This window comes from Anoplopoma fimbria, chromosome 4 (genome assembly GCF_027596085.1).
Source record: "Anoplopoma fimbria isolate UVic2021 breed Golden Eagle Sablefish chromosome 4, Afim_UVic_2022, whole genome shotgun sequence".
NCBI lineage: Eukaryota > Metazoa > Chordata > Actinopteri > Perciformes > Anoplopomatidae > Anoplopoma > Anoplopoma fimbria.
In genome coordinates this window covers 6,543,189-6,568,243 of record NC_072452.1, presented here as the reverse complement: position 1 = coordinate 6,568,243, position 25,055 = coordinate 6,543,189, and the positions used below count along the sequence as shown (strand labels likewise).

General features: G+C 41.9%; 2 protein-coding genes across 2 annotated transcripts; one reads left to right on the top strand and one right to left on the bottom strand.

Annotated features, from left to right (window-relative positions):
* Positions 1–1,436: 1,436 nt before the first annotated feature.
* micu3b (mitochondrial calcium uptake family, member 3b) lies at positions 1,437–20,519 on the bottom strand. The gene is made up of 15 exons (XM_054596960.1): positions 20,271–20,519; positions 18,379–18,526; positions 16,203–16,234; positions 15,960–16,038; positions 13,763–13,810; positions 13,578–13,660; positions 13,428–13,499; positions 12,160–12,201; positions 10,092–10,187; positions 9,529–9,617; positions 9,142–9,313; positions 7,228–7,336; positions 6,722–6,879; positions 6,013–6,081; positions 1,437–2,495 (listed from the first exon to the last, which is right to left on the bottom strand). Exons 1-14 carry the CDS (start codon positions 20,517–20,519, stop codon positions 6,013–6,015), a joined length of 1,446 nt encoding a protein of 481 aa, XP_054452935.1. The 3' UTR covers positions 1,437–2,495.
* Positions 20,520–21,216: 697 nt separating this feature from the next.
* Positions 21,217–23,058, top strand: fgf20b (fibroblast growth factor 20b). The gene is made up of 3 exons (XM_054597890.1): positions 21,217–21,851; positions 22,150–22,253; positions 22,464–23,058. The coding sequence occupies exons 1-3, from the start codon at positions 21,560–21,562 to the stop codon at positions 22,707–22,709; spliced, it is 642 nt and encodes a 213-aa protein (XP_054453865.1). The 5' UTR covers positions 21,217–21,559; the 3' UTR covers positions 22,710–23,058.
* Positions 23,059–25,055: the final 1,997 nt, after the last annotated feature.

The window sequence follows — 25,055 nt, the reverse complement described above, 5'->3', positions numbered from 1 at the left end:
TGCAAGATCCACCATGCTGCTGCTGCTTCACGCCCAGCTGCAGCTGCAAAGTGGCCTGCAACCCTGTCGTACTATACATTTTAAAAGGACACCTGCAATGCTGCACTCTGTTTCACATTGCACATATTATCATAAATGCTGTTTGAATGTGAGAAAAAAAAAATTAAGCTATGGTTTTCCATCTGTTTCCAATTTCGTGGGTGGGTGGCACGCTGCAGCAAACTAACAATATGCACATCTCGGTCTTACAGTTAGAACAGATGGCTCGGTTATGTGTTCAAAATATTGTTTGTATAAATATGATGTTTAAAAACTACACACGCACACACACACACACACAAGCACATCTCGTATATATATATATATATATATATATATATATATATATATATATATTATTTATTCTGTTTTACAGGAACATTCAGTGGACATTCATCTCTCATGCATATTGAGAAGATTCATCTTTATTGCTGTCAATCAGTCCAACAAAGTGAACCGTCCTCTGCCTCTGCGTCTACTCTCGGACTGGAGTCTCTGTCGTGGGTGAGGTGAAAGACTCTATTTAGCTGCATTATGGGATGCACCCTCTGCTGCATCAGTTTTGATCATTCTTTCTTTAATCTGTCTCTTGTAATCCCACAAACTATGGATGCTGAATGCTAAATTGCTGGAGTACCTCTAGACTCAGAGGTTATTATTGTTTATGTGAACTGGATCGGTCATACTGAGGGGAAAGGGAAACCTGTGAAACTGTGGGTAAAAACATAGGGGTAGAATGTGAGCCTGAAGAAGAAAAAAAAATCATTAGCAATGTGTTGGTAAAATGGGGAAGCAATATTACAATAACCACACAGTGTCAATTCACAAAACAATAATTATACTAGTTTGCTATAAGCCAATAAAGTACTGTTGGATCATTTAGATAACTAAGATCATATTAATCAAACCTGAAAAGATTTAATTGCTTTAGAGTTAATGGATGATCATTGAAATTAAACTTTTCATTATATCTCAGGGATCTTTTAGATTTTTGAAGGACTTTGTTGATCTTACTTCAAAAGTTCAGGGTTAGAGTGTGAGACTGCAAATTATTACCCTTCTGAATGAATCATTTAAAAAAGTCCCTGATTAGAGTCCCGTACACCCACACAGCCTCAGGTTCCTGATGATTAATACTGTTAATGATTCGCCTTCAGGTTGAGAATAAAACGGCTAATTTATTCCTCTGTGCTGCTGCCATCAGTCGGCAGCTATGGAGAAAGGTAGGCTGACTGACGCTCTCCTGGTGAGGACAGTGTGAACAGTTCACAGGTAATTAGCTGTTTGGCATGTGTGTGTTTTTGTGTGAGACAGAGACACAAAACACCCAAATGTTTTTTATTATATTTATTTGACCATGTCATTATAAATGCATCAGGGTAACAGTCGAGGCCTGGTTTTAAAGGATGACACGCGGCTAGAAGTTTCCAAAAACTCTTCAAGAGGTAGACTAACTAATCTGGTTAACATTACAGAATGTAACACCTTGATATCTTTTTTCAGTACAAAGCTCCACCCAAAGCAAACATTACACCAGGAACCAACCACATACTGCACTGTACTGTAGCAGTAAGAATCTCCACTAAGAAGATGAAGTGTAAACTCTTCCTTAAAGAGCATAAAGAGAAGGTAATTTTAATGTATTGCACCAAAACTAATTTAAACTGAGTGTCCCCAGAGTGGAACAAACACATGGCTTCATTATTTTCCACATTTATTTATATAGAGGTCATCCCTGCCAGTGGCATGAAAATAGCACTCCTCTTTTACCAGCTGAGAAATGATTAGCTGCCTGTAGTTAAACAGTGGAAAAGCCACAGACTGAATCAGTTTGTTCAGGCCTGCTGGCTCTGGGGGATCCTCGAGGATTTTAGCTGCAGCGCTTTGAGGAAATGGGAGGAAGGGGGAGGACAGGGAGGAGGGGAGGTGCTGTCCTGAGCTGATCTGTGCAGGGGGCTGCAGAGCTGGTGGGAGGGCGAAGAATGTGAGCAATGCTGCCGCCACTGTACAGAATGGAGCTCGGGACAAAAGGAGAATCTGAATGGACAACACACACTGGCAGAGCAGGAATAAGACAACATTGGACTTTTTGACAAATAAATAAAATCAGTGTTAAAAATCTTAACCTGATCAATATATTTACAATCAATAAATAGTTAAATATCTTCTGAGCAAGCAAAAGCGCTTAGACAAACTGATTACTTCAATTTAAACCCCTGCAACACTGTTAAGTGGATTTTGGTTCATAATGGGTCATTCTTGTTTGTTTGACCACTAGCAACAGCTTCCCATTAGGCTGACCACTTCCTGTTAGGGCCACATCCTGTTTACTTAAAAGCTTATATCATAGTGCAATTAGATGCGAAAGCATGCATTAACCCTTGTGTCCCTGGTAGAGAGCAGAGAGGAGGCACCGCTCGTCCAGTTAAGACATGCGCTGATGATGGGATTTCCACCTGGTGACGGAACAGAGAGAGAATGATCAATACAAGTCCAGTGTGACACTTTGTAAAAGTAAAACAACACACTGTGCTGCCATTGTGGATCATCGCGTTCTCACAACAGAACAGCGGTTGCTTCTTTCTTACATATTAGATACTGAGAAGAATGAATACATTACACTACAGAGAAACAGAAACCAGTACACCTCTTAATCAAACAGTCATGGGGTGCAGCAGTAGTTCTGCAAGTGTGCAGAAACAAATCTGGATCCTCTGCAGTGACCACAGCTGTGAATCTTTAGCTTACAGGCAGCAATGAGCAATAGTTCTCTCACATATCTTCAAATTTCACTCATATACTTTAATTAAAAAATGTACATGGGAAGTATTGCCAGCACAGATGTCAGTTTAGATGTAAATTGTGTAACACAATTATAGGTCCAGGTAGGCAAGTTAGGCAGTGCGTCATCGAATAAGAAAATAAATGGGACTAAAGCAGGGCTTTCAATGACTAGTCATGTGAATGCATGCTGAGAGTAACCTGTTACACGTGCGCATCTAGCTCCTGTATTCCTAACGTGAAAAGACTCTGTTGTGCCTTTTTACGTAAATTTGCCAGCAATGCTCTTTGTTACATATGAGAGTCGAAAGTCTTGACTGGAAAAGCGTACAGTTGGATTTGAACGTCTCTACGTCAGAGGGCATTTATCGTTACGTAAACTGTCATAAATGTCAATTGTCATCATGGCGGCCGCGGATCATCTAAAAACTGACCAATTAAGCAAAATTGAATTTCAAAGTGTAAAAGAAATTGTAGCGAGAAAAAGGCTAACCCCAGCCTTAACCAACATTCACCAACAAACGGGACAGAAACATGTACGACCTTTACAAACAGACCTTTCTAGTTTTCCGACCAAATCAAAGGGAATATTTAGTTAGATAAAAACGTGGTAAATTTTAGAAATGGGTAGTATATATTTTATCAATACACTTTGACTTTTGGACTTAGGAATGTAACAGAGACTTGGACCGAGTGCGGCAGGGTTAGCTTTCTGTCTGTAGATAAAAGTTTTACTATTGAACACAAGGATTCTGTTACTTATTAATATGAACAATACGAAAGCCAATATTTTTGACATAACCTTATACGCTACTATTTTTCATTTACGTAGATGACCTGGTACAATTTACAGATGTTCCTAAACGTCTCATATGCAGGCTACTGGTGTCACTAGAAATATACCTATGTTATGGCCAGCAACTCCACATTGCAGCCTGTAATAGCAACATAATGCTAATGTAAAGAAAAATAATAATAAAAGAATACGTGTATTATTCAGAGCACCCGCAATACAACGTAGAAACAGGGCATTGGATATATTTTTAATTTATGATTGATTTTGCCTAATCGGAAGAGAGAGGGCGCGTAGAAACAACTGTTACAGCATGTTATTTGCAGCGCACGCGCCCCCTACAGGCGAGAAGCGGCGCTGTCCATGGTCCTGAAAACTAACAGTCTTTCGCGAACTGCGTTTCAACATTTTCCTCTTTCGCGTACCGTGAGATCTTTCTTCTCTCACCAGTCGGTCCTCTACTCTGCCCCCTCCATAGGATCTCTAGCTGATTCATAACTGCATCATGCGCCGTAAAGAACAGGAAAACAATAAGGAGAGTCTGGACGAGCTGACACACGGCAAGAGATTAGGGCTGTTAGAGCGAGGCTACAGTTATTTATTTCTAAACGAATATAATCAATGAAACGGTATTGGACGTTTTCTGATTCTGCTTGTTTCATTTACAGATTATGATTTTAGAGGGCAAACATTTCCAGAAGAATTAATGATCAGATTAACGCTATGATATCTGTAAACAGTAAGAATAATTATTTAACTAAAACAAGTTTTGTCTTTAAACTTTTTGGGTGTTGTCTACAGTAATAATAATGGTCCAAAAAAGATGTAAAATGTAATTGTTTTAAGTCAAAACTTTTCATATTTGACCAAACCTAAATATCTCCTAATATACTTTATTCACTGTAGAAAATCTGAATGTTTGTCTTTTTCCTGCTTTATAATATGTGTGAGTATCCTGCTCTAAAAACCTGAATCAAGAGATCAAACGCCTCAGCTGTGCATGCAAACCTGCCTGTCTGACTGGCTGATGTTGATTGCAGGATATAAGCATCCTATATAGTATAGAGTATTATCGCTATGGGTGAATATACAAACACATCACCCTAACCCTATATTTATTCAGTGGGAATATTATTATTAGTGTATTAAAGTCCTACTATAGAAAATGCATAGCCCAAGTCTAGTAATGTAACAATAAAATCATAACTGACACAGAATAACATGCTTAGAGGAATAAAACATAAATAGGAAAAAGTAACACTCTTTTAGTCCTCTTCAAGCATTGATTATATTGCATGCCATTGCTGCATAATATTGTTAGTCAGCGTGGCGAGCTGAGAGTATGTGACTTCTGTCATGTGCTGTGTGCCTCTGGTCTGCTGCAGCCGAGCAGCTGCTAGACAGCAGGAGTAGTGTATTCCTGTTTCCACAGTGACGTAGGTTTGTACATAAACTGTAACCAGTCAGTGATACACTGGTGTTTGTTCACAGCTACAGCGTTTGTAAATCCACAGATTCTCTTTGTGGTGACTGTTTGTTTGTTTGTGCTTGTTGTCGTATTCTTGTTGTAAATTCATGGAATCAATTTTGCTTGCCGTTTAAATTATGATCATTGATTATCTCTGTTTTAGTGGCTTTCATAACGCAGTTCCTTGCCTGCTACTGTCCTCACCTAAATTAGTGGGGTCATTTTCTGGAATGATTCAGATGAAGAATATAAAACAATTTAAGGAAATGTATTTAAAAAAAAGTTTTTTTAAGCGGTACAGGGAGGAGGAATAGGCCTGGTCTCTCTCAGGACTGTGACGCTCCTTGTGGACGTTTTTTCTTATTATTCTCTATGTCTCTCTCTCTCTCTGCCTCTCTGTCTCCCTCTCTCTCTCTCTCTCTCTCCCTCTCTATAACTGCTGGCAAGGTCACATAGTCATGTTAGAAAATGCAAATGCTTCCGAAGTGTCCTCTGCACTTTCATATAGTAAAATAAAACAATTAATGCAGAGAAAAATCTAAATTCTCAAAATAGACATTTTTCTTATTGTGGCACAGTTTGCAAAAACATCCAGATCAAGTCATTTCCTAAGATCATCATCAAGGTGCATTTCCTTTGAAACATTTATACACGCAGCTTTAAAGTGCAATGCTCACTGCTCATGTGCAGACCTAAGCTGGGATCTGGTGGCAGTTGATCAGGTGTTAATAATACAGCGTAACTCAATACTTCGGGGCGAGCAGAGTGTGGACCCTTCAAAATAACATCTGAAAAGACTGGCTGGGATACTGTGCCTGGAAAAAACGCTGTTACATAGCAGCTTAGAAACTAAAATCATGTTGTATTTGTCAACCTTACATTAAGCACTGTTAGATCATTTTGAATTTTTCAGGATGAGAACATACTTTACCTATTTGCCTGAGAGCTGCTTCCTCATGCAGGACTTGAAAGAGGTGAACTTCTCCTCCACTCTGAGGCCCTGTGAGTGTGTGTGTGTGTGTGTGTGTGTGTGTGTGTGTGTGTGTGTGTGTGTGTGTGTGTGTGTGTGTGTGTGTGTGTGTGTGTGTGTGTGTGTGTGTGTGTGTGTGTGTGTTTGTGTGTATATGAGGGAGAAAGAGAGAGAAATACTATTAGAGGGTCAATGTCATGGTGTCCCACTAGATGGCAGTATAATTTCACAAAAATCACTAATCTCCCAACTCAGAGGTGAGATGTGTACCAGTAATAAAAAGTGGCAGGAGTGTAATTTAGACATTGTGGTGTGGAGGTACTTAAGTCTTCCACCACCTAAAGAAAAAGCAGACATAATTAGCGCTTACTCAGAGCTGTAATTAAACAGGAGGGGTGGTGTTTGTGATGCTAATAGCTGCTTAAGTACTCTGTTCTGACACTAAACATGCATGTCTGTGCTCAGCTTAAACCCACATTTGCCTTTTTCGTCCTTCACCCTGTTAAATCTGACTTGTCTTTGCATCAATGAGTTCGTCTTTGAGCTTTTTATCACACCCTTTTTTGGCATTGAGAAGTAGCTGACAGTGGCCGACAATGCTGCTATCATCCAGACACCTGTCACCTCCATAAAGTCATAAAAGATAGATAAAAGGCCTCTGCCGTCTCACCCCGCCGCGGCGGTGCAGCCGATCCTTCATGACGCCGATGAACTCCTTGTGGCTGAGTTTGTCGTCGCGGTCCTCGTCGAAGATCTTGAAGACCGTGTTGACCAAGTGGCGGCTCAGCTTGATGCCCGTGGCCACGTAGACGGCGCGGGTAAACTCCTCTGAGAGGGAAGGAAATCAGAAAATCGTGGAGCAGTATTGCAGATGTTTGCCATCAATATTTACATTATTCATCCCATTAGTATGACATTTCATTTAATTCAATTCAATTTATTTTGTATAGCCCAAAATCACTAATTTGCCTCAGATGGCTTTACAATCTGTACAGATAAGGCAGATGGTTTTGCATGAGACAAAATCATAAAGATTGGGAAGGTTTGCTTGCCTCATTTGATTGAATTACTACAGAAAAATATAAAAATAAAACTCCTCAAATCGAGACCATCCCGTGACTCCATCGTTATGGCGCCTTGTGCCGCCATAACGTGACTACAAACTTTGAAATTCACCTTGACCAACGGAGCGGTTTGCGAAGTTGTACATTTGCATGGCGATGGCAAAATCCTCCAGGTTGTTTAGGAACTGGAAGAAGGACCTGAACTCCTCAAAGGTGATTCCCTGCGAAGAGATGACGACAATAAAACAACACTTTTTTTTATTCCCGAAACACAAAGCTTGCGAAATGCAACGCGAGAAAAAATGGTAAAGTGCCACACAAAGCGAGCGGCTGCATGTGTAAACACTCCCAGCAAAGGATAGTGCTACGATTCACACAGCACATCATCCGCTTCCTTTCATCCTGCGGCAGAATCCTTTAGTGTGTGTGTGGGAAGACAGCAGATAGATAACACACCCAAACAGACAGAGTATACATTGCTGGATTTTCCCCTGTGCAGTATGGACACGCTGAGCTGTCAGCGATGGGGGGGGGATTGTAGCTTTTGGGAAGAGGTCAGGCCCGTTTGCAGACTTTTCTAAGGCAGATTAACCTGATACTTGAATAAACAAAAACAACAAAAGTGATGAATCCCCAAACATCTCAGGCTTGGCTGATGACTTAAACACTGAGTCCATTGATCTCCACTCAACCGTCCCGCAGCTACCAGCTCCTTCTCTCGCCAGGGGCCTCGCCAAACAGGCAGCACACACGGCCTAACAAACGGAGTAATGACTAATCTGTGTCGCTTTGCTGTTTTAACAGGGCGAGGGCCATAAAAATATCTCTTAGCGTTAACGACGAGACCCACTTGATGGTCAATGGAGATCTAGCAACAGGCTACTCAAGGTGGCTGAGGAGCTGCCGGTGTCTTTTCAGCGGGCCAAGAGGAAAAACAAATTAAAGCTTAAAATGAGGATGTTTCACTCAACAGCTAATTCAGCCGGCGGCACTAAAATAAATAAATGCTCCCACACTCACACAAAACAAGAGAGTGCAACGCTATGAATCCCTTGTGTGAATGTTTGCTGTTAACCTCACATCTAAACGTCTCCATGACGTCAGGACGAGTTCTGCTGTTTGAGCATAAGCCGACCCTTGGGCCAAATTGGTACAGTTCATGGACATTGTGTATCGCTGTGTCTTTTTGGTTGCTTTAAAGTATGTGAAAAGCTAATTTATTAATTTAAAGGAATAGTTCAACATTTTGAGATAAACACTTGTCACTGGCAACAATCTGTCTGGGAGTTAGATGAAGTTGCATACATGAGAGACTTGACTCTCTGCAAATCTTCTTAGCAGGACCTCTAAAGCACAATAATTAACTAATTATATTTAGTTTGTTTAAGCTGTACAAAAACCGCAATGTAAAAACAACAGTTTGTAATCTTCCTGGAAGTTACATCATGAAACTAGGGCTTAGATTGTGAATATTCTAATGTGCCATAAGTCTTTCTGGTTTTACAGTCTGCATTACAGTAAATTGATGTAAATCTCTGAAATGAGATTCTGTTATAACCTATTACCTGCTTAGCCATTATATATACATTCTTGATGATTAATTATCAAAAATCTCATTGTGTAAATATTTTGTAAAAGCACCAATAATCAACTCTAGAATATTGTCTCTATATTGATATGGAGGTATTTGGTCAAACATATAGTGATATTTGATTTTCTCCACATTGCATGGAACTATTTCTTGTGCGGGTGCAGCGACGTTGGGTATGGCCTTTATCCTACCGACTGACTGACTGTATCTGGAATCAACCTGAACGATGGCGAGAGGCGCTTCACTGGGCAGACAGATAAAGCGTCATCAAGTTCATCAATTACCTCAAACACGTAATTCTCTTAAAACCACAAATTGTAATCGAACGTTGCACCTTTTCGTCCAGACATCGTTCCTTTCAATCTTTCAATATTTGTTTCAGTCTGTTTCAGCATGTTAATGTCATCACATGTCAGAAGTGAAAAAACGTTGCACCTTTTCGTCCGGCAAGCCGTGGCGCAGGTTCTCCAAATACTCGCTGACGTCATCCACGTTGGTGAAGCGAAGGAGGATCCGAGCAAAGTCTTCCTCGCTGATGGTGGGCAGGCCTTTGGAGTAGGAGAGGAACTCTATCTCGAGCACCTCTGTCTGCAGGTTGTCCATGAACCTGGAGGAGCGAAACGCAACGCTGACAGGAAACGCCACCACCAGAACCTCACGTGCACAAAGGAACACTTAACATAGTCGCAAACAAAACCACTGACGGTTTCTAGCCATCGGCAGCACCAAAATGATTAATGGCCTTATTACACTGTGAGATAATCATTTTCTCAGGGACATATTGATTTATCACAGAGCGGACAAAAGGGGGTTTCTACTCACTCGTAAAAATCTTCAAACTTCAGTTCAGCTTTGCCTTTTTTCCCAAAGAAATGCACCAGCAGCGTTGTCTCTGTCTTTTCATCCACCAGCTATTGGAGAGAAAATGATTAAATTATAACTAAATTATAAACATTGTGTAAATTTGCACAAAATCCCAGTGTGAGCTGCCAGAATGAGCTGTTTTCTAACGAAGAGTGTATCATGGAAACACCAGGTAAACATTAACAATGACTTTATCTAACCACACTGAAAGCTTGAAGCAAAGATGTTAGTTAATAGATATACCCAGATTCTGCAGTCGAATAAGAGTTAATGTTTAATTTTTTACCGTGCCTGAAACCAAACAGTGGGCCAGCATTTCTCAGTTCTGCACGATACAAACACGTGCCATGCAATAGATTCGTTAAACATGCTACAGAGGAAATATTAGTCAGTATTTACTCATGCTAACCAGAAGGCTTAATAAATTAACCCATAGCGCTAACATGGAACCTGCAGTACAGACAGTCATAACCTGGTCCACAGTGTTGACTGTATAACCAAAGTAATGAGGGCATGGCTACCTCTGTGAGATCAGAAAACAGAACTTGACTTGTGCCACGTCTGAGAACATCCCACATGCCCCGGGCCTCCACATGCTGACTGTCTTTTTCAAGAACCTGTGGCAGCAGTTGAAGCACAGCTGTTAGAAGACAAAACACATCTGGAGAAGGAAGATGGACGGACAAACGTGGAAAACACTGAGGCAGGCAGAAGAACAGAGATGCACTGACTGGAAAGAAGATGAAAAGTCAGATAAAAAAAAGAAGAAAAAAAGTCACAGACGGAGAGACAGTCGGGCAGAAACAGACTGGGGCTGCCAGCGGTGTATCTGAGAGGCCCATCGGCCCTGACGTGGGCCTGCGTTGCAGCCATGCATGCAGCCTCTTGGCAGCTAACACATGTCCAAAGCATGTGAGGCGTGAGAGCCTCAGGGTGATTCATGCCAGGTTGTCATCATTTGATGCTAAGCTCAGAGGTAACTGCAAGTTATCAGACATCGTTCACCTTCTGTTGTGAAATAAGTTCAGAGCCGGCGGCAGTCTCCGGTTCTGAAAAGTGAAGCTAATGCTGAAGTGCCTTAAACTTGCATTCTTTCTATTCGCCATTAGGGGGCAACTCCTTCCAAAAAGAAGTGTGATTGTATAGAAGTCTAAGAGAAAATGACTCCACCTCTCACTTGCTTTATTACCTCAGCAAGTATTTTAAACATTAGTTAATGATCTCAATTGATAGTTTCTAGATGTTCATTTAGTAAATTATAGTCATAGTTAGTGTAAAATAGACAATAAAGTAAAGTATGCTTTAGGGCAAGGCAACCTGGACAGGTCGGTACCAGAGCCATATACGGTCCATATATAGTCACTTCTGTTCACTGGTTGCAAAAAACCAAGATGGCGACGGCCAAAATCTCAAACTACTGCTTTAAAACTGTAGTCCACAAACTCAGTTTTTTCACCCCATCATTTCTTTATTTTTCTGTTTCTCAAGCCTCGACATCGCCTCATTCAAATGCAAATTCAGCACAGAACCAACCAGAAACAGCCAGCTGGCGTCGACACGTGTTCTTAAATATGATTTGCTTCATTTCATAATATTTATTTTTCTTATCATTCTTTTTTTTTTCATCTCTCAAGCCTGAGGGTGAATGTGAGCCAGCTGATTAAACAGCTCTTCCTCTGCGCCTCGTCGCTGCTCACCAGAGAGAGAGAAAGAGAGTGGGAGAGAGATTTACGACGTGATCCCACAGCTAATTATGGAACAACTCTTTAATGCACCGCACTGTTACTCAACTCTACCCATGAAAAGATCCTGAAACGCTTGTAATTAGAACATGCTCGGGGAAATCCCCTGTTTTTGAAAGATTTGACTTTTGAACTTCTTGCTGGAAAGATACCTACAGTACGACAGAAGAAATCAAAACAAAAAAGACACACCTAGAGGTAAAGTCTTCAAACAGACGGGTCCGTCCCACCGTTGGTTTGTGTGGTGTGTGTGTGTGTGTGTGTGTGTGTGTGTGTGTGTGTGTGTGTGTGTGTGTGTGTGTGTGTGTGTGTGTGTGTGTGTGTGTGTGTGTGTGTGTGTTGAGTGCTTTCCACAGTTTTCCTCTCTGACTGGCATCTTCATGGTCAAACCCATCACAAAAGGTAACCTGAGCCAAAATACCACTCCTTAAGAAACTGTAAAAATAAAACATGGGGGTCCGAGACGAAACGTTGTCAGTCTTCAGGTAAAAGCTTTTTGAGGTGGAATCTCTGGCCGAATGCTGACAAAAGGAGAGTACATGAATCATCTGCACTAACACACACACACACACACACACACACACACACACACACACACACACACACACACACACACACACACACACACACACACACACACACACACAAAGACAATGTCATATAATGCTAAAGTACACGGTTGTGTATTTTAAATCCTGCAAATGAGGTTATCTTCTGTTAACAGACACAAATGTGGGTGTTTTCTGTGTGTAAAATAGATTTCAGCTTTTGGAGGAGCGCATGCCAAAAATGCATGCAACAAGCAGAACTGTTCCATTTTCCTTCAGGGAAAGAGAACAATACATACACTGTGCGGCTGGGATGAGCGTTGACCGTACAGCTGCAGGCTCTGAAATAAAAGCAGAGGGAAAAGATTAATTTATAATTCACAGCGTATCTTAGAACAGGAAGCTGCTTGGAAAGAGTTCTTAAGCTATCAAATGATTTTCTTCAAGTCATAGCCGTCAAATTTTATATGACGTGACATTGCTCTCAACTTTGTGTTCTGGCAAACGCATCATTATGTTTCCAAATCTAAAGTACCCATTCTAATGATCTGTTTGTTTGATGTGTTATACGGGCTTCAGATTAATGCAAGACCGTCCAGAGATGCTAACGTTTGTCCCTGCAGAGTAAGCTCCTCCATGTTGTGTTTGTGCGATAAGACCTCAAAGAGTCGCTCTTATCGCTCTGTTCGGCTCTGTCTGTTTACATCCACCTGCATGCGGCACAAGGCGGCCCTAAAGAGATGAAAGCCTCAGACATGTTTTACCCTGTTTGACCACATTGACCTCTGTGCAGCCTGAGTCCTCTCTAGGGACACAAAGCTCCTAAGACATTTTTTTTTTTATATATATAAATAATAATGGGTAAAAGGACTGTGTGTGATTTGAAAGGTCTCACTCTTAATGACAAACCCAGAGAGAATCACCTGACTCTGTCGTCCCTCAGCTCTACGGAGCATTTTAGCCTCTTTTAGCTCACTGTTTTGGTTTCTGCCCCGAAACTTTACTGTTTCAAAGCTCTGATAAACTCACTGTTCAGTACCAGGTTCCCGGCAACAAACGGCAGACAGACAAAGTTAGCAACTAACTGGTGAAAATGGCCTAGTATTAGGCTAAAAATTCAGATATTTCTCTCAGTAGTTGGTGTAGACTTGAACAGAGCTAAAAGAAGACTGAATATCAGCTGGCAGAAACACGACTCCAACTGAATGCTAATTGTGCTCTGTGTCGGCTTGATGTCTAAATAGGCAATCACTTACTCACATGTGAACCATATCAACTTATACAGTGAGAATAGGTCCTTGTTTTATTACTGGTTTGTCTGGTATTTTGTGCCCGAAAGTAGTGTGCAGTTGATTTATTAGGGTTTTTTTTGTAATTAATACAGCAAAAGATTGAGAGTGGAATTTTCAGTCAAGGGAAAAAAAATAAAACAATAAGGGGAACTGCTAAATTAGCAATAATCCTCTGAGGATTCATAATTACCAGCAACCCCTTTGATATTACACATTGCTGAGGGCCCTGTTGATCTGTTGTAGATAATATTGAGGCATTTCAAAGCAACTCATACCTGCAGGTCGAATCTTTGCGTGTCTTCGGCAACTTCCTTTCTGTCCTTTTTCTTACGGAAAATGTCCTCTAGCTGGTGAAAAGATAGAAGTTATTATGCAGAATGGATCAAATGCATTGCATCATATCTGATTATCAATGAGGCTCGCACCACCAAGAACTCCCTTTTGTCCACCATTTCGTTCCCATCTGCATCAATCATGTTGAAAGCAATCCTGAAGCCTGCGTGGGGCTCTGAAATAAAAAAAAGAATTGAATTACAGTGGATAGTCACCTTTTTAATCTCTAAATACGTTGAAGATAATTCCCCTTGAGTCAGTTAACATTTATACTTGCTTGTTAAAATGCAGAGCAGGAAGAGATACTCTGTGTAGCTGATGACACCTGGAAAAATAAGAAAAGAAAATTGTCAAGCTGACAAACAAAAGCTAAAATTATTATGTTCAAAGTCATGCGCCCGAGATGAATAAGCCATCCAAAGAAACGCCTTAAGACAAGAGTAATCCTCTCGCCCTCACTGATAACATCTTAAAAGGTGCCTTTTACCTCATGCTTGGTGTTCCCCCCTCACACAAACACAGGCTTTACAACTGAGCTGACCTATCTGGACACAAACCCAAACAAATTTAAGGCCCACGGCTTCTGATCCCGTTTGGGTAACAAGGTGTAATACATTCTCAAGTGATCTGTCACTGATTGGGAACGGCCGATTCAGGTTTTGTGTCGCGTCCTTCAGCTCCCTTTGTTGTGTGACACGGAGAAGGGAAGAGTGAGTGTCAGGAGACATCTTGGTCGACTCGGAGAGGCTTCTCCCCTCTGACTCTGAAAGCATTCCCAAGCTTTTGTTTGCTCGGGAAGATAGAGAATCGAGCGCAGATAGTTCTGGGTGAGTGCTCTGGGCGTTATGGGAAAATAATTCAGGAACGGGGGGTTTGCTGCAAGGGGGAAAGAAAAAACTAAACTAGCAAACAAAGATGTCTTTGGTCTCGAGGCTGTTAACGAGATGAGGTAAAGGCAAGTGAAACACGTGTTCAAACTGAGGTGTGAAAAGAGAATTAGTGATGCATGCCATTAGACAAAGTTCATCTGAGAAAAAAAAAAGTTCTTGTCATCCCGGCGCTCTCTGTTTGGCAGGTACGGCCTTATAATGACAACAGATCTCTGGCTTCAAAGCCTCTTAGAGCTTAAATGGGTTGAGGAGAGAGAGAGAGAGAGAGAGAGAGAGAGAAAAAAAAAAAAAACTTTTAAGATTCCAGCCATGTTTCACCAATACCACACACCTTCACTCTCCTGGAGGGATCCCCCCCCCCCCTCCTCCTCCTCCTCCTCCTCCCCCTGCAACTCAGCCTCTGAGCTCAAGTAGATGTTGTTAGACAATACAAAGAATTCCACAGCAACACTTCATACAGAGTGGCAGTCCCGGAGATGTAATCCAATGCCATTCTTAGGCTTCATAATGTCCGTGGTGATCAGGGGGGTGGCCGGTGGGACATGTCTCGACATAGTTGGGTTCAAACAGCTCCCTCATTCTCTAAAGCGACGCTTTGTTCGCAGATCAATCCAGTCCTTTTTCCCCCCTGACAAAGCCGCAACGTTTAACAGCAGGATTAAAAGCCCCCAAATCCCAGCATTGGCACTTAGCTAAAGCAACAGAGGGGAGAGCAGAACAGTGAGATCTGATGCTCCACTGGCTCGGATGGCCTACTGAGCGGGAGTGTGCAGGCCCAGGTGGGAAAATTAAAAAAGATCTTCACTCACACTAACAACTTCATTTTCTTAATGCTAGGAATCAGAGTTTGCAGAGGAAGAGTGCAGTCGTTTCGCAAGCCGCTTAAAATGAGAATCTTCAGGTGCATTGGGAGCCAATACATTTTATGTGGATCGACTAATTGAATAAATTACTCCAATCTGATTGTTTCAGCTCTAACAGTGTTCATTGTGATGCAACATTTCTAATCACTGCCATTTTAAGTCCATATGTTTAGAATATTTTCTGTCTCCGAAAAAAATCATTGCAATTTTCTATAAATGATAAGGAATTTAGAGAAGTTGTTGAATTAATAATTAATAATAAACCTAATCTTTTAACAGCTCAGCTTTACATTCAAAGATGCCTTTTAACGTTAAAATAAATACAATACAGCACAATAAAGCATTCGAAAATAAACTTCTTTCAGGGAATCTCCCACTTTCCCAATAATTAGTACCAAATTATACAGTTCCTTCCAGGAAACTTCATACTTATCACATGTTTTATTCAAGAAACCGCGTAGGATCATTATGTATATAATCAATGGAGCATTCCCTGCAAAGGTTACCTGAGAATAAATCTACAACACGTTACCAGACTGATGGAGAGATAAGATAGTATTTACAACATGCTCACTGCTCTGGAATATATACGAGGTTGACACGCACCACTAGAGCACACCCTGAACAAGGCCTTTAAAAAAGTAAAGGCATTAAGTTTGAATCACTTAAAAGCCAATGGGTGCTTGTGTAGAGCTGTAGTAAATGGAGCAGGTTACTTCACCTCGTTCACGAAGATTCCTGAACATATTAGATGATCCTTTCCAAACAGGCGGGGTATCAGCCAGCATCTTGTCTAAGTCCTGATAGAATAAAAGAAAATCCCAAATCACTCATTCGTTCCTAAATCCTGAGTAATCACAAAGTAACACAATGTTTGTTGGCATTACCGTAATTACAGAGGTTTTACACAGATTAAGAGATTCTGTAAAACAGCAGCAAGAGCTTTGATGGCAGAACAACTCGCCTTTTTTGAGAGGGACTTCCATGCTCTCCTACCTAAAAAAAACAAGGTATACAGTTAGTACATGCTGTATGACCTTTACAGTACATTTACTCAAATTGCAGGTACTTGTGATTGACTTGAGCATTTACTTTTTGTACTTCACTACATTTGTCTGACAGTTGCATTTCAGATCTCAATTTTTCATATCTTTCTTGACGAGCAAAAAACAAAAAAAAGGGTGTTTTTTTCTGAGAAACTGATGAACCTGTGACTTTTGATGCTTTAACCAAATTTAGCTGATCATTTTTCATATGTTTTTGAAGGCTGAACTTTTACTTTAGTGAATATTTTTTACAGCGTGGTACTTTAATGAAGTAAATGATCTGAATACCATATACTTACACTGACATTTTTCAACTGTGAACTATATATTAAGAATATAGAACTGGGAAACAAAAGTGAAAACGGGTGTTTATGTGGACAGACATCTCCATGAACGCATTCCGATGGTCAATAAAGAAGAAGATAAGATGGAGGTGTTGTAAAAGGGAGAGAAAAAACCTAGCCGGGAAATGGCATCGACAACAGATCAATAACCCTCCACGGACACATTTTAGAGCCTGAGTTTAAAACTGGGATTATGATGACCAAGTGAGCTTTTGAGCTTTTGTTTTTTTGAACATGTATTTGTTCATTTCACTTATTGTTTTATGAAAACATACCGTATGGATGTGATATGAATAATTTACTTACAGCACTTAAGGTTTTGGCTCTAATGGTTCACGTCTAAATGGCCAGAACTCCACCATCCTATCAGAAACGCATCTCTTTTTACAGCCACAGTATAACCATAAAACACCATGATGGATATTTTGCAACACATTAGAGAACAATGGCACACGGTATGTTAACACATGATTGTCTCTTATTTACCTTCATTAGATGCCAGTGAAGACATGTCCAAAACATTACAGCAGGCCACACACACCTCACACCATAATCAATCGCAGTGATCCGAATGTCTTATCATTACATTTATGACATCCATGTTCAGTTGTTTGGTCTCTCTGGGTCTCTGCGAGTTTGTTGCCACATAAATGAGCCATAAAAGTGGGGTTGCTGGTAAAGATGCCTATCTTTATGCAGGTGTTATGACTGAGGCTCTGCAAGCCGCAACTTATTGTCTGATGATGACACTTCAGAGGCCCTCAGCAACAAGTAATGTTCCAGGAGAAAAACACTGGCACTTTTTTTTTTTTGATCTCAAGTATTTGGAGGATGAAGGGGTTTTATCTGATGACTTGACGGAAGTGGAATTAAGTGAAATGGTTGCTGACAAATGCGGCTGATTACAGGGGCACATTTGTAGCACACTGGCAGTCTTCATGAAGGGAACTGCCACCTTTCCTTACAAAACGATTAATGATAGCAAAAGTGTTCAACTAATGAGGAAACTTTTAAACAAGCCTGGTTCTTCGCAGGGAATTTCCAAGAACCACAAGAACATTCTTAGGAACTCAGGAACAAAATAAATCAGGATCTAAATTAAGCTACTGACTCCCAAAAATGTATTTTCTCTAGGGACAGTCCTTTGAAGGCCCAGGAACTGTTGGGGAAGAGTTTGCAAAGTCTAGGGTGCTACAATGTATTCAGTCAGCTCACAAGCCCTGAAGTTTTAGGTCACCTTTTTAAGCTCTGCATGATCCATTCATCACATTCAAACTCAACTCCACACTAATACAAAGAAAGGGACGATGATTCTGTTGATGTTTCTTCTTGAGAAGATCGCTTGTCAGAAAACACAAATATTTTCCCTAACTTTCTAGATCATTACCATTCTAATTTGCAAGGTTCTTTAGATGTGGGGATGATTCTTTTCTTTATCGCTTACTGATTATTTATACATTTTCTGATATATAAAAAGGAACAAAATCCCTAAGAAAGCCCATATTGACGCTATCAAGTTGTTTATGAAAGATCAACGGTCCAAAGTCACAAAAACAACAATGAAACAGAGAAAATTAGCAAACCCTCACGTTTCAGAGCAAAAAATGTATTGTTAAATCTGTTGTTAATTAATTTTGTCAATAGACTAATTGATTAATTGTTTAAGCCCTGACATTAGTAATGATTCCTCCCTTCCTCCAGAGGATGTTTAGTATTGTTGGAAGGAGCTGAGTAATAGGAGTGCACTCACTCTTGGGTTCATTCAAAGTGACGGACTCTATGAAGCTGAGGGGCGTCATGTAGAGCTGGCCCTCGTGCTCCACCGAACTGAAGAGGCGGAATCTGTTTTCATAGGACGACATGTACACATCTCCATCATCCAGACCATAGGTCCGGGCCTGCAAAAACACACACACACACACACACACACACACACACACACACACACACACACACACACACACACACACACACACACCACACGGGAAATATTTCAAATGATATCAACAGTGATAATACCGTCTGAAAGATGCTTTTTATGAAATCCACCGCAGCTTTTCTTCTCACGGAAAGCCGCGCTCACATGGAACAACAAAGAGGCCCGTGCTTTAATTCAGTAATGGGGCGCATGTTATGTCAGCCCCAATTTGTCATCCCTGTGTGCCAGATAATGTCCCTACAACTGTTCAAACCCAGCCAGATCAGAAGGCTGGATTGGTGAAGACAGAGTGGATCTCTCTGTCAGGTGGCACAGTGCCAGGTCCACTGGGCACAGAGCAAACACCCAGGGAATGCGTGCCCCCCTCTGCTTAACCATTAAACCCCCTCTACCCCCCCTCCCTCTCATCAGATGTCAGCCCCTCCGCCAAGCCCCAGTGTCCAGTTTCCTGTGACCCTGGATTCCTGCGGCCTGTGGCCACCAGTCCAACTGTCCTACCTCCAACCCGCACATAAGAAACAAGGAAACTTCTGTAGTAGAAGTGTGAAAACCAGACAAGGTGTACATGTTTGTTTAGGTCCCCTGTGATCTATTACAATCCTGTCAACAAGGTCAGCACATGTCTGAGCTGAAAATACTTACTAGAGCTGGTAGGCTATTAAGGGGCAGATACACATTGTACAGACGGACGAAATAACTAAGAATTAGCATGATGATGCAATAATGATGAAACCTGCAAAGCAATGTCTGTTTTATTAGTGTAGTAATTGATTAATCAAATGAAAGAAAATGTATCAACAACACTTTGAATATGCAATTAATCATTCAACACATTTTACAAGAAAATATGCCAAAATTCCGGGCTGCTAATGGTTATTTTTATTTCTGATTAATCTTTAAAATTGTTTCGATTAATCAATTTAATTGGAAGTAGATGATATTGTGCCAAAATATCCTTGTTTCGTTTTTTACAATGATGTCAACTTCAATAAAAGAAGCTGAAAAGATTTAAACAATGAATCAATTGTCCTAAAAGTTGCTTATTGATAGATTACTTGACTAGTCGTTTGTCTGAAATAGATGCACTACTGGTTTAAGCCGCTTTTCTGTTGTTTGGTGTGTGTATCTACATATATAAGTATATATATTTGTGTATGCATGTAATTTAATACTTTTGGGATGGGGTAAAGTAGCGGGAGCATCTTAAATCCAGCACCATCAACACCACCACCAATATGGCCAATATGGTATTGGATTACACACAGTCAAGTGTTCTTGTTATTTTGCCCTCCCCCTAAAAAAGGTAAATACAGTATAATGTACAAATCAGCATTGTATCTTTTTAGTCTTATTTCCTATGCTGAATACTAAATGTTGAGACATGCATTAGGAATAGCAGAGGAGACCCTCACTTAGCAGCAATCAGGTCACGTGATCTGAGAACCGCCTCTGAACCGTTTTTTGCCATTTCAGCACTAAATGTCGGGGACAGCTCCTTATGTTGACGACACATTAGCGTTATTGTAGTTTTCACGTGCATGATGTGATGCAGGCAGTTGGAGATGCAGAGGCTTGTAATGAAGTTGAAATGAAAAAAAAAAACAAAAAAACTGAAATTTAACCCCCAAAAAAACTGAATCGTTTCTCACGACAGCAGGCTGCGTGATCTTGGATGGCATCACCAAACAGATGTCCCACTGTACCTGCTCGGTGGCAGAGACCGACGGCAGCGCCAGATGGAAGAGCCGAGCCTCGACATGGTTCTTCAGCCCGGAGCGTCTGCCGGCGGCCGAGCGGCGGTAGTAATAAGCAGCTCCGGCCGCGACGGTGACGCAGGCTCCGGCCGCGAGCGCTTTAGCCGCCCGCGAGGATGTCTGATGTCTCCGAGCCGTGGACGCGCCTGCTCTTAAGCTGTTAGTGAGCAGAGGGATCAGCCTGCGCAGGGCAGCCATGACTGTTTACACTGAGGTGTCGTAACCGATAACACACACACACACACACACACACACACACACACACACACACACACACACACACACACACACACTCACACACGCACACACACACAGCAAAGAGCAGAGCAGCTCGAGCCGCCTGCTGCTCCGAGCTCGCGAGACATGCCGTGGGTATTTCAAGTCGCTCTGGGATTACGGGGCGTCAAATTCATGTGTGAGTGAAGGAAATGTTGAAATTGTCGCACAAACATGAACCCCCCCCCCCCCCCCCCTCATTTATATTGAATGGGATATATTTATAGATATATTTATCTGGTGAGTTGTATTAAAGTGTCATGTGGTTTTGTGTTGACATGTTTTATTTGAATTTAAAGTGATGTAGGTGCTCAGTTTACCTCCACCATCAACTCTCTATCTCTCTCTCTCTCTCTCTCTCTCTCTCTCTCTCCTGATACTATGCCCTGGGAGAAGGGGAAAAAAATAAATCCTTGCCAGGGCACGTCTGGCCTGTGACAGCCCCGCCCATTACTAGTCCTGTGGTTTTGCACCTGCCTCACCACCCCTGCCACTTTGAGCGCAAAAAAAAAAAAAAAAAAAAAAAAACCTCCAGGAGCTCCTTTTACCTGCACTGCAGCGTTTATTACGCACTCACTCACTGACTCCTCTCCGGCCGGGTCTCTCTCTCTCTCTCTCTCTCTGTCTATCCTCCACGGCTCAAAGCGAAGGCAGCACGCCGCGAACAGGTATGCACCATGAGGGTTATCTGAGCAGCAACTGCAGCCCGAGCCCAGTGTATGAAGACGCAGAGGTAAAAAGAAAAAAGGAAACCAAAAACTGAGAGGAGGAGAAAGAAGAAAAAAAAATCGGTGCAGGCAGCAGTGGTGAGTGTTACATGTCAGGGGAGAGAAACCCGCGCGTCCGCGTGTCCTTGCACAAGGTGGACGTAAACATGCAATAAGTGACAACCAGGTAGTCTCACTACGCCAGAGCTCCCTCCGGACCTCCTCACTGAACTTTACCCGCTGAGCTTTGACGCGATGGCTGCTGCTGCTGCTGCTGTTTTGGGGGAAGTTGGAGGCGTCTTACACGGCATCGATGGTGTGGCGCAGGTCGGGTCCCATTTCCTCCTTACCCCGCTTGGGGACAGTCCTACTCTTCTTGGGGAGCACCTCATTTCTGGGGACCGGCTCTCCCGGAGCACCGCGGCGGATTTAACGCACCTGAAAGGGATCCTCAGGAGAAGACAGTTATACTGCAGGACTGGGTTTCACCTGGAAATACTTCCGGATGGCACAGTGCAAGGGACGAGGAAGGACCACAGTCGTTATGGTAAACACCAAGGCGTACTTTTTCATATATTTGAATGTATAAATGTAAAATATGAGGCAATATATAGAAAGTGACCAACTTTCATAATAAAACAAGTCATTGTCGAAAGAATCAGCAACGATGGAAAAATGAATAAGAATGATGCAAAAAAAAACAATCCTATGATATTATTCTGTTAATTTTAAAACATCAAACGTATTGATTGTGTCAATAGAATTCATTTTTTTTGAGTGTCTTTATTCATATTCTTTTATTTTTGTCAAAGTCTGTAACGAACAACTGTGTTAATCTTCTCCAGGTATTTTGGAATTTATAAGCCTTGCTGTTGGGTTGATAAGCATTAGAGGTGTGGACAGTGGACTCTATCTGGGGATGAACGACAAAGGAGAGCTGTATGGCTCTGTAAGTATACCAGCTTTTCTTATTCATGTCCCCCATATCCTAATTTTTGACCATCTGATTACCCTCAAGGCTTTTATATAGTACTCATATTTGGACAATTTGATTTTCAAGAAGATACATTTTTTAAATAATTAAAAGTGTTATATGTTTTTTTCTTTTTCCGCATTAAAAGTCAGGACTGCTTTTAATGTTGTGACCTTTTGTTTACAGGAGAAGCTCTCAGCCGAATGTGTCTTCAAGGAGCAGTTTGAGGAGAACTGGTACAACACGTACTCCTCCAACCTCTACAAACACGGAGACAGAGGGACACGGTATTTTGTGGCTTTAAACAAAGACGGGACACCAAGGGATGGGACTAAATCCAGGCGGCACCAGAAATTCACACACTTCTTGCCAAGGCCTGTGGACCCAGACCGTGTGCCAGAGCTGTACAGGGATATCCTGGGACACAGCTGAGACCTGGCGGCCCAGACCGGTTCAGGAATAGCTGCTGAAGCCCTTGCGGGCAGGGAGCAGAGAAGAGACGAGGGACGCAGGCAGGGACGTGGCCCGAGCAGGCTGGCGGACAGCGGCCCGATCTGCAGGGATAAAGGCACCGGGGCCTCTTATAAGGAATGCATGGGCCTTCTCTCAGCAGCCAGGAAGACGGGTTAGAATGTCTGCACGCACGGCATGAGGGGGCTGTTTGTCTCAGACGACCCTAAAAAGTACCTGCGTGGAATAGGAGAGGAATGGGAAACAGAGCTGAGTGATCTGGGAGCATCTCCTCTGGTCAGATGGGGATATCAGCTGAGTCCATGGGAATGTTTACTGCTGTACTGAAATGGTACTTTTAATTTGGGTATTGTGTCAGAAAGCTGCAGTTTGATCAGAAGGACTTTGAAGGAATTCAGTTTTTTGGTTTTCTTACCTGTGTCCTGACCTGTTTGAAAAGATGTAACAATTTATTTATTCATTTTAGATCCATATATTTATGCTTTATATTTATTTATTTGAGAATATATTTTTACAGTTAGATCCATGCAATATAGGAAAACCACTAGAAACTGTATCAATTATATCAAAACTGAGACACTGTATCGTTATGTCTTTTACTCAGCTCAGCTAGTGATATACTGTTATATGACCAAAAAAGGAAACATAATGGCTACATTTGGAAAAGATTTGAGAAGAATGCATTTTATTGAAATATGGCAACTGTGAATCAATTTTTAAAGAAACTATGTTATGATGGCTTATTTAGTCACACGAAACTACTGTCACCTGTGTTACAGGAGGAATCTGAAGTCGACAAACTGACGACACAAACAATAAATGGCTCAAAATGTGATCAAAATGCTTTTTTTTTGTCAGCGTATATGATCAAAGATGAAGGTATAACCAATGTTTATTTAAAGAATCCACATTTAACTTTTAACAGAGCAATATCTTTGAAAAGTTGACTTTATCGGTTGCCTTCGTCTTTCAGGTTTAAACATATAAACCTGCTTACGAGACCAATGTTGTCTTTCTTTATGGACACCATTATGCCGCAAGAAGGGTCGTAGAATTGATGCACGCATAAAACTTCAAAGCCTCCGTCCAGAATCCTCTGTATGTAGAGGCCATGCAACAACACGATCACGGCCAAATAAAATCTGACCTTTAGCTCGAGCCCGGCAACTTCGTGTGGAGGTCAGAGCAATAAGGGTTATGTGACCTCGGCTGACAGTTTGAGGATGATATACTTGTTGAAATGTCTTATAAAATAAGACATTCATGCCTCATCCTCATGCTCTCAGACAGCTTCTGTTTCTTTGTGCTGCAAATTTATTTACCGTCCCAACAACAGAAGAGCAACACAAGTGTGTTATAGTTGGAATAAGGAGGTGCAAAGCAGCTGATTTAAAAAAAAAAAAAAAAAAAAAAAAAAAAGCCACTGTTGCATATCTGTTTCCTCCACGGCTGGGGGAAGGTCTGTGTCGAAGCATGAAAGCTGGGCCTGTGATCTCAGCGTGTGTGATGGCGAGCCAGTGGGGGTGTCTCGATGCAGGGAGCCAACCCGGCTGCCAACTCTCTCCTGTCTGCAGTGCGATACTGTGGGACTTTCCCACCTGCACGCCTTGAACATCAACGAGCTTCTGTCGTCGATTAATGACAGCACCCCCGGAGTGTATTATAAGCTACACGCGCGTGAACATCCCCTCTACAGCGGGTGCACACACGCAAGCCTATTGCAACATGAAAAAGGAGTCTGGTGCTTGTTTTTATGGAAAGTTGCTGTCACTCACTCGTCTTTCTTTAGCCTCCTAGAAAAGTTAACAAGCGTGAAAATGATGGACCGGGCGTGCTTCATTCCTGTCCCATCCCATCTTGCCAAGTTAAAGAGCGTGTTGCTGCAGTAGTTTGACCGTGACTTTAACCGGCAGCTCTGTTTTCTCGTTGCAAAGAGGCAAAGTCTCAATGCAGGGCGCTTAGACACCACCCTTGTTGTCCCCATGAAACGCAGACCTTGTGCAGATCTAACACCATAACCCCTTCTGCCCTCCTTTTGACATTTTGAAGGCCATCGACTTGTGATACCTGATGCCCAGAAGTGCTCCTTGGCACTTGTTTTAACCGTAATGTTTTTGGAGTCTCCCTGGCCCTTAGTCAGATGCTTTTGTTCCCCCCCGCCTCCTCCTCCTCCTCCAGGTGGTCTGCGGCTACTCGCTGAAAACACTTAAACCCCTCATCCGCACCCACTCTGGAGGGCCGTCTCACACGCTTAATGGACGCTCCCTGACTTTCATCACCTCCTCAGCGGCCGCCTTAAAGGGCTCT

What these genes read in the sequence shown, in the direction of transcription:
- micu3b (XM_054596960.1), bottom strand. Translation starts at nt 20,519, where the DNA reads ATGGCTGCCCTGCGCAGGCTGATCCCTCTGCTCACTAACAGCTTAAGA. An exon ending in CGGTCTCTGCCACCGAGCAG is followed by an intron (nt 18,527 to 20,270) that starts GTACAGTGGGAC and finishes GTGTTTTTGCAG; the next exon opens with GCCCGGACCTATGGTCTGGA. An exon ending in AAGTTTGAAGATTTTTACGA is followed by an intron (nt 9,314 to 9,528) that starts GTGAGTAGAAAC and finishes TCGCTCCTCCAG; the next exon opens with GTTCATGGACAACCTGCAGA.
- fgf20b (XM_054597890.1), top strand. Translation starts at nt 21,560, where the DNA reads ATGGCTGCTGCTGCTGCTGCTGTTTTGGGGGAAGTTGGAGGCGTCTTA. An exon ending in GAAGGACCACAGTCGTTATG is followed by an intron (nt 21,852 to 22,149) that starts GTAAACACCAAG and finishes AATCTTCTCCAG; the next exon opens with GTATTTTGGAATTTATAAGC. An exon ending in AAGGAGAGCTGTATGGCTCT is followed by an intron (nt 22,254 to 22,463) that starts GTAAGTATACCA and finishes TTTTGTTTACAG; the next exon opens with GAGAAGCTCTCAGCCGAATG.